Below are 9243 nucleotides of genomic sequence, written 5' to 3' on the forward strand. Positions count from 1 at the left end.
TGGGGCTGGGGGCGGACACAGCAGGATGAGGTACGAGCCTTGAAATAGTAATAGTTTTAATAATGATTAAGAAATCACCCTGACTTTCACTCAGTCAGGTACAGCTCTCAGTAGATGTGTCTGTGTCGATGCGGCCACAGAAGCTCCAGACAGTTCAGGGCACAAAGAGAGACCCGTGCAGTGGGTTATTTCAAGTGGGTTACCTATTTTCGGCAACACGCTTTGAAACAGTAGTTTTCTAAATCCTTAAGCAAAATTAGGAGGGTGTGTAGGAAAGAAATGAAACATTTTGTTGTGTGTACACCTCTTCCTTTAGGATTATAAAAAATACTCCCCTTGAGTTAATCATGTGCCGTCCTGCTCCTGGCTCTCCATGAGGGAGGCTGCATGAGTGCTATGCCCATAAACAAATTTTCTCATGATATGACTCAGATGGCTCCTCCATCGCTGTCGTTCACAGCATGTCCATCCCAGATTCTTAAAAAGTCTTCCAGTGCCATGCCTGGAATAGCTCTGATTCTTGGCTGGCACCGTGTTCTTGGTCCCGTTAGCAGCTGTTGGGACTGATTCCTGGAGCTATTTTGGTAAGGTGGCAAGCAGCGTGCGAGGGGGTGGTGTCCTCACTCCAAAGACTCCTTTTGTCCCCAGGAACAAGGGGACAGTGGTGCCTTTCACCCATCAACATCCACGGGAGTGGGGAAAGGCTGTCAGCCAGTGTGAGTCAGCTTGCAGAACTGAGACCTTAGTCTGCCACTGGATGGGCTTTCTCTTTTTTTTTTAAATACAAAACTGTGTTGCAGAACCACAAATTAAATGTAGTCTTTCTAAAATAGGTGGAAAATGTGTAGTTGTGTGAGACTGCTTGGGGTTTTCTGCAGATTCTGTGAAAAGATTGGATATGGAGCTTAGAACATAAACCAAGTTTGGTATTTTTCTTGTCTTTTGTAGCCTAAGTTTTGGCTAAATGTCAGGCTTAATTCTAGAAATTCAATTGTAGCCTTTGTTAGAGTTGTTCTGTATTAACCAAGGCTTAAGAAGTCTCTGCCCATCAGAAAAATGAAGTCATAAAGAAGCAGCTTTAGCCAAAGTACCAGAAGCACCAGTGTAAGAGAAAACCCTCTTTATCTTCTCACATGAGACAGGATCAGCTTTTCTGTCTGACAGTTATCACTGCGTCCTCCTGAGATGCTTTCAGTGCCCCATTTGTCTGTGGCTGGAAAAGCTCCTGTTTTTTTACACTGTATTTTTTAACTGCAAGAATTAAATCTCTTTCTAATTTTTTTTCTTTTTTCCCCCCTCTGCCTGGACATCACGGTTCCATCTGTGGGGATCACTGCTGTTTTATCAACCTGGAGCCTCCCTACACACACCATTTCCCCAGGCTTTGTTTCTCCTGCTGGGCAGAACTTTCCCATTAATGAATTGCAGTAGTGCAATTCATTAAAAGTGGCAAATTTGTTTTAGTGAATCAAAGGAACAGCACACCTATATGAATAACACAATATGAACAACCTGAATATCCTTGATGGCAGCAGGAGCACTCTGTGTAGGGACAAAAAGCTTGGGTTTTGAGGTTAATGGGATTATTTTTAAGCTGTTCCTGAAATATTTTCTTTGTGTTTTCTAATTAATACTTGGAATGACTAAAGTAAGACTGGGGAAGAGGTCTGTTTTCTTTGTTTGCTCTTTGTGGGTGTCTCTGAATTTCTTGTGATGTGATCCCTGGGAGAGGGGGAGATGTTTTAAATGGTGACCAGGCACCACTGAATCCAAAGCCATGCAGGGGCAGGTGCAGTTCACTGGCTGCATTTCAGCTGGTGTTTACAACCATCGTTATTTATCTGTTGATTTTATGCCTTCTAGTAGTACCTGGGTTAATTTTAGATCAGCCAGTGCTGGAGGAGTGTCACGACAAGGGCTTTGCTGGGTGGCTTGGCATGAGAAATTCAGAATGTGGAAGTGTTTGGGGGCACTTGGGCCTCCCATTTGTCTTTTTGAAGTGTTACAGAGGGGGGGGAAAGGATCATTATCTTCCTAGTTAAATGTAAAGAAACCAAGCATTACACCTTGTATCCAACAGTGGCTCATTTTTAGAATTTTCTTGTGAATTTTCCTTATATGAAGACAAACAATTTCACGTTCTAATTATTCCAGATTTCTTGGGACTATTTTGTGTGCTAAGTTTTAGAAGAGCTACAGTAAAATTGGAGGTTTTTCATCTGTCTGGCAAAAATCACCCCCCATATCTGTGAGGGGGAGAGACTGAGGAGCTGTTAAGATTAATTACTGAAGGAGAGCTACAATTAAGGATGAGTAGTCCAGAAGTCCTCCAGTAAAACAGTCACTGACATTCTTCTTTTCATGAGTAATGTGTTCTATATTCAAAAGCCAAGCTGGCATCTTGATGTTGGTCTCAGCTCAGAGGTTCTTCTTCCTCCTGGGAGTGTCCTTCAGCCTGTCATGTGCATAAATTCTCAGAGTGTGTTTCCCAGACTACTGAATTGCTTTGCTTTGTGTGTCTGCAGATGGCAAAAGCCAAAGACAATATAATTGTGATGTCTGAGCCTGTCTAATTTCTCCAGGCTGTGGGTTATGATTAGTAGCAGTGACTTTTTGCAGCAAGGGAGTTATAGTGAGTGTAGTGCCCTCAACTCCTTCAGCATTAATCAACTCCTGTAGATTAGGAAGCCCCTCTCTCTGGTTGCTTCTCTCTAATCATGAACATGTGGAAATCAGCCAGGTAACCACAGAAAATCTCACCTTAATGTGATAAGACTTGAGGAAAGAGAAACGTTTCATGGGTAATTCGAGATGTTCTCTCCTCTCAGTTTACATTTTATGGGAGTTCCTATAATAATTCATCCCAAGTTTTGTTTCTTTGCCAAATTGAAAGGCTAAAGATATATAAGGAAAAATGAGTTGCAGGATGCAATGCAATTGAAATCAGAGCTATATAAAGAAATGGAAATGTTTGCTTAGGAGAAACCTGCTGGAGAAGTTGGTAGGAGCTGTTTGACATCGCTGCTGAAGCGCGTGGTGAGCTGTAATTTCTACAGGCTTTCACAAATATTTCTGTCTTCCCTCCACAGCCAGGACTTAATTTATTCCTATATTCTTTGACAAATCATTCAACTTTTTGCTGATGCGATGGATGGGAATTGGGTGATTCTGTGCAGTCAGAGTCTGTGCCCATTAATCCAGCTCTGAAACCAAGAATTGCCAAATTACCCCAGCGCTCTCACTGTGTGACTGCTGAGCTCTATGTTTCTGGGCCAAGGGATTTTTGGTGGCAGCCAAAGGTCGGGGTGCAGTAGGTGTGCCCTGCTCTGTGGTAAACAGGAGGCTCATGCAGTGCCTTTGTCATTTCCATGATGACTCCTGGGGTGAGGACACACAGGAAGAGGGGACGACGCGCTGGGCTGAGCAGCTGGGCTCCAGTTGCACCACATTCCTCCAGTTCACGTGTGGCCTCTGGCTTTTATGCCAAGCAACTGCATTTGGTTTTGGTTTGCTTTGGAAGGAAAACAGATATTTCTGCTTGACTACAGAAGCAGCAGCCAGTGGTTTTGTTGTTCTAATGCTAATGTCATCTGGAAGGGTGGTTACACACTCTCTGAATCCAGAGGTAGTCACCAAGCTTTCAGATTTCAGCACTCAAAGGAAAAAAGTGAAGCATTTTGAAGTTTTACCTGAAATCAAATCTGCAGAGTAACAGAGGGAAGTGCAAGATGTCGTCCTGTCAAGGCTCAGTGTGCTATTTTTTCTAAATAAAGCTTAGATGTCCCTGAAATAAAGGTAAAATCATAAAATCACATGGTTTGGGTTGGAAGGGACCTTAAGGACCATCTAGTTCCAACCACCTGCCATGGGCAGGGACACCTTCGTGCCCCGTTCTGCCTGGCCTTGAACACTTCCAGGGATGGGGCATCTGGAAATATCACAGCTCTGTTAGGATGAAATTGTCAATTCTACATGTTGCAGAGGAAAAGAGAATAAATTGTGGAACAGTAAGGGGGGCAGAATGGGGCTTCTGCATACTCAAAGGGTGAAAACACAGGATGATGAATCCTAAAAAAATTCCTTTGTGGTCAGTTCTCTGCAGTTCCCATACCCCAGAATCCAGTGAAGCAGAGCTGAAGCAAGACTTTTGGGTCATGGACTATGTAAGATAGTACTATTAATTTCTCCAGTGACTGAAGGTTTTTAAAGTACTCTATGTTTTTTGTAAGACACAAAATACTGCTCTTGCTAAGCTATAAATCTAGAAGTAGCAATAATTTGCTTACAAGTTTGATAATTCAACACTCTGATGTTTCTCCAGCTTAGAGGTTCTGTTGCAATTCCAGTGAGACACATGCTCTAGAATTCTGCAAGAGTTTTACACATTTAGCCATTACTTCCCAAGATGAAGACAGATAGCTGAGGTTTGGAGAATCCCCAAGCTTCAATTTTATTATCTTTTTCAGACAACTTACAGTGCTGTAATTGTGTAAAATATCAATAAAAGAATTTAATCTCTTCCAGGTTTTCAGACAAGAAAGAAAGGCTGATGCATCTTAAAACCAAACAGAGAGAATTCCAAAAACAGTAAGTTGTATTTATTAAATTGATATAAAAGCCAAGAGATCTCATAAAAGGAAACAGTCTCTTTAACACACTGTTGCTGGAGACAGACAGAGTCCAGATAGTCATAAAACTTTCAATCATGTTTTTTCCTCTAGTGTTTTGAAGGCCATGGAAGGGAAAGAAATAACTGATCAGCTGGTGAGTTGCTCCAAGTGTCCCATGGTTTTTAAACTCTCTAAATTCCTAGATCGCATAGTGTAAAGTTACAGTTTACCTTGAGGGCATTGTGTTGCTTTCCCAAAGAGCCTGTTGTAAGCAAAACTGAAATGGGCTCTGCAAGCAGAGTGTTCCAAGCTGGCTGAATTTTTCATTTCTCACTAGATATTTGTTCAATAACTTATTTTACCGATTGACTTTATACTAAGCACTCGTTTTGTTTGTGGCATTCTTCTGTGCACAAAACGCTGTATGAAATATTTAGTTGCTTGATCCATTTAAGAGCATCCTGCTACTTTTGCACTAAAGCTGCTGGCTTTGTTGTTAGTCATTAGTTCAGCGTGTTTGAAGTCATTTGTGCCCTAGAGTTGCTGAATGTTCTTTTTCAGAGGTGGAAAATAATGTCTTGCAAGATGAGGATTGAGCAGCTGAAACAGACCATTTGCAAAGAAAATGATGAAATGACAAGACGTGAGTAATGCCTCTGCTTTTGTGATGTGGAAAAACGCGCTGTGCCTTAGAGTGAAAAATCAATTGAGGTGAATTTGAGCATTAGTTTTTTAAAAAATGGTGAATTTCCAAACCATCGCTTCCTAAATCAAGTTGAAGGCAAATCGGTGAGTGGATTTTGGCCTTTTTATGCTTGGGTTTTAATTAGCAAACAGCAGACATTATTCAGCTGGATGGAGATGGTTTTGCAACAGCTTTAAGAGCAAATGCTTAGCAGCCTGTGACTCTGGCTGTGTCCCTAGAGATTGCTTTATTCAGTGTAGTGTTTCTGATAACTTCCTCTTGATAAAGAGGAGCAAACAGCTCTGCAGCTGTCACAGATTTCATGAAACTGCTGAATTTTAACCCACACCTGTCTGAAAACCCTAAAATCCTACTTGAGCAAGAGTCACTGAAATATGGTGTGGGCTGGAGAGTTGCTTCATTCAGAAACCTCAGTTTTTGAAACTCATTAGATTGTTTTACACTAAATGTGCCAGGTCATTTTTCAGAAGAGAATGTGCAGCTGTGCTTACAACCTATGTGCAAGGGAAGTAGAGGAAGCATATTCAGAAGCATATTGATTGAATCTGGAATATTTTTATGGCTTGAAATTCAAGAGGAGTCATACAGAGAGTAGAAGCAGAGGCATAATCTGAGAATAGTCATAAAGGATTAGCATGGGCTTGGGGTGAAAAATCAAAAAAAGGCTGCGATGCAAAATGATTTTCAATTAATAAGGAGGATGGATAGTAACAATAGGAAATGTATGATAAAGAAAAGGTGAAGGAGTAGACAAGTGTGTTAGTTAACAGGAAAGAGAGCAAATAACAGTGCAGAGAAGTCTGAAGCATTCAGTGCTGCCTTTGCTTCATCTTCCTGCAAAGAAAATGTGATCAGCTGCTTAGCCTGGTTAAATTTTCCATCATGAGAGGACTGCAGGCTAAGGAAAGGAAACAAACAGCTGCATATTACTTTGCTTTATGGAACCCAAGGAACAAGCTGAAGTAGTCTGTGGAGCACTCAGGAACACATGAGGGAGTGAGGATGTCTGAGGAAGCTGAAAGCAGTACCTGCTTTCAAAGGGTGCAGGAAGGAAGAACCTCACACTGATGACACAGGCATCCTGTTACAGACATGGGGCAACTTTGCTGGTAACTGGAAGATAAGGTGGTTAAATATAGGCATCACTTGGTTGTGATACTCATGTCAAATTCATGTTTTGTTATTTATGTCGTGGTTATGATATTCATGTCAAATCAACCCCATGCCTGGGGAACAAGTGGTGCAGTGGAGGATGAAGCAGAAGCTGCACATAAGTTGGATTTGGGCACTGCCTGAAACTGTCTTGTGAGCAAACCAAGACATTTGCTCTGGGTGTAACCCCTGCAAGGTCATCACAAAAGGTTAGGAAAGCTGCGTTCAAAGAGCGGTGACACTGGTCCAGCTGAGGAGGTGAGACAGGTGGAGCTCAGCAGGAGCCAGTTCCTGGCCCAGTTCTCTTCAGTATTTCCCATAATAGCTCAGTAGAATAGAGGGTGGAATGGAGAAAGCCAGGCTGGATGGTGAAATGCCTTCTGTGGAGACCAGGACCAAATTCAAAATCATGCAGATAAATAGACAACATCATCTGAAAAGGACGAAGTCAAGGCACACGCTGTTGTAAAGAGAAACAAACCCAGAATGGGGGATGGTGGTGAGATTTGGCAGGAAAGGATCTGGGGAATTGCAAATTAAATAGAAGTTATCAATCTCGTGGTGCTCCAGAAAGGCTCAGGCCTCTTTCTGGGTTAACTAAAGTAAGTGCTGTATTTAAGATGGAAGCAGTTATCCTGCTGTGCCAGGTATTGCTATTGCTTCAGTGGAAGTCTGGTGTCCAATTTAAACAATTTAAGAAAGATACAAATCACGTGAAGAAAGTCTGAGTGTTGGGAATGAAACAGAAAGAATGGCTAAGAAAATTCATGTTTGGTTTAGAGAAGAGGAAGTTGAAGAAAAACAAGCTTTTCAGTAGATAGAAGATTATTATTATGGAGAGTATGACTTTTTGTCTTTAGCCTGTGAAGAAAGGAGAAGAGGAAATCAATGTGATTTTGAGGGATTAGTCACCTTTTCTCAAAATGCTCTGAAGGTGGCAGAGTGTTAGGACCAACCAGGGAGTGAAGTTCTCCATTTTCCTATTCTTCTGTGGAATTTATTGTCTGCAACTCTTGCAACTTCTCTTGATTCACAGTGAATTTGGTTAGATGTGACTTAAAAACTGAGCTAACTATTGCCCAACTGACCTATTGTTAGCTCAGTTGCTTTTGGAGAGAGACCAGAAATGAATTTTAGCTGTGAGTAGCCAAATAGATCAGGAAACCAACTTGGTCACTCTTGGGCCACATAAAAAGTGTGAAAAAGTTGTTTTATCTTCTCTTGGATGTGGCACAGTTTAATTTTCTGAAATAAGAACGATTTCTAGAACACTGGGTTCCTGCTTTTGGAGCTGACTCTCCTGGAGACCTCAATAATTGGTGCTTAAAATAATGTTTTAAAATCTGTGTGTTTGCCTTCTTTCTGTGCAGAACAGTTCAAGGAGACAGGCTTGCAAATACCTGGCAGAGCTCTCTGGGCAGAGATCAGTGTGCCTGGGCTTGCATTTGTCAGGCAGTGCAGGTGGGACACAGTGGTGTCCTGAAATACCCCTGGGAACAGATTTTTAATCACCTCATAAACTGGGTCATAAAGCAGAGGTGCTGTGCAGAGAGCAGGACAGCTGTTTGTGCACTGGGACTGCTGAAGAGGAAACGTGAGTTCAGTGTCTCCCCTGCTCCCAAATAATTGCTGTTGGACCTGCAGGGAAGGGAGTTCACTCTGAAAAAGTAGCCTTTCAAGTCGAACATGAATGTGAAAATTGAACAGATGGACATTTTCCTCCTCCTTTGTCTCTTGTTCTTTATGCAAAGGGAGAGTTTGGGAATATGAATGCAAGTGTTAATTGATTTTGTGTTGATGTTACAGGACTGCTTAAAGGAAAAGGGATTTGCAGCTGACACATAGGGATTCTTGGTATTGCTCAGAGAAAAGTGGATTTTTCTACTGCTCCTCTACCAAGGGTTATTTATTTAAATTATAACAGGGGCCACTTATTTATATTATATAAACCTGAGGATTATTAGTTCTTACCTGCATGGAGGAGCTCTTCTCACCTCCTTTAATTTGGGACTTTGCATCTCCCACATACCAGATCTCCCTTCCTACCAGACACACCGTGGATTGCAGCAGATCAGATGACTGGAATGGTTCCTGATGTTCAGAGAGAGCAGCATCTGTGTCTGCAGGGGCAGGCATGCTTCAAATAGGGCACATAGAGAGTTTTAAACATGTATTTGGGAAGAGCACAGGAAATCTTTCCCTGAGCTTTTAAAAGACAGAGGTGTCTGACTCTCTCTAGCACCATGTTTGTGGAGCATTACCACAGCCAGTTATTTTATAGCAGAATCAGCAGACCCATAGGATCATCGAGGTTGCAAAAGACCTTAAGATCATCAGGCCCAACCTTGGATGCTTCAAGATGCTCTTGCAGGGTATTTTTCCAAGCCTCAGCGTTCCTGACACGTGGAGTGAATCCAGGCAGTTCAGCACTTCAGCAATGAGCACATTTCCCATTTTGTGAGTGGAAAGGGAGATAGCCAGTGTTCCCTGTGGAAACAAGGAGCCTGCACTGCTGGGATCCAAGTGCTGTAAGAGCACATCCATGAGTGAAGCCCAAATAACCCACACTAACAGCAGCAGAGGTGCCAGAAATGGTGACTGAAGATGCTGTCTGCACTTGATTTTGGCTGCAAGCAGGGCAGGGCTTTTTTGGCCAGCATGATGCAAACATGTACAGTCAGGCTATTTCTGTCAGGATGATTACCTCAGGAGTTTAATTAAAGTGGGAAATCTTGGTTTTTGTGCTCCAAATCCAAAAATAGCCGGGTAAAAGAT

General features: G+C 42.2%; 1 protein-coding gene across 1 annotated transcript in view; it reads left to right on the plus strand.

Annotated features, from left to right (window-relative positions):
* The first annotated feature begins 2717 nt into the window (after window positions 1-2717).
* ATG14 (autophagy related 14) overlaps window positions 2718-9243 on the plus strand; it is a 15031-nt gene continuing 8505 nt past the window's right edge. The window contains exons 1-4 of the mRNA XM_008637354.2: window positions 2718-2740; window positions 4525-4587; window positions 4722-4764; window positions 5172-5253. Coding sequence (XP_008635576.1) covers window positions 2718-2740; window positions 4525-4587; window positions 4722-4764; window positions 5172-5253 — 211 coding nt within the window. The remainder of the gene's footprint in view (window positions 2741-4524; window positions 4588-4721; window positions 4765-5171; window positions 5254-9243) is intronic.

This window comes from Corvus brachyrhynchos, unplaced genomic scaffold (assembly GCF_000691975.1).
Source record: "Corvus brachyrhynchos isolate BGI_N302 unplaced genomic scaffold, ASM69197v1 scaffold245, whole genome shotgun sequence".
Taxonomy (NCBI): domain Eukaryota; kingdom Metazoa; phylum Chordata; class Aves; order Passeriformes; family Corvidae; genus Corvus; species Corvus brachyrhynchos.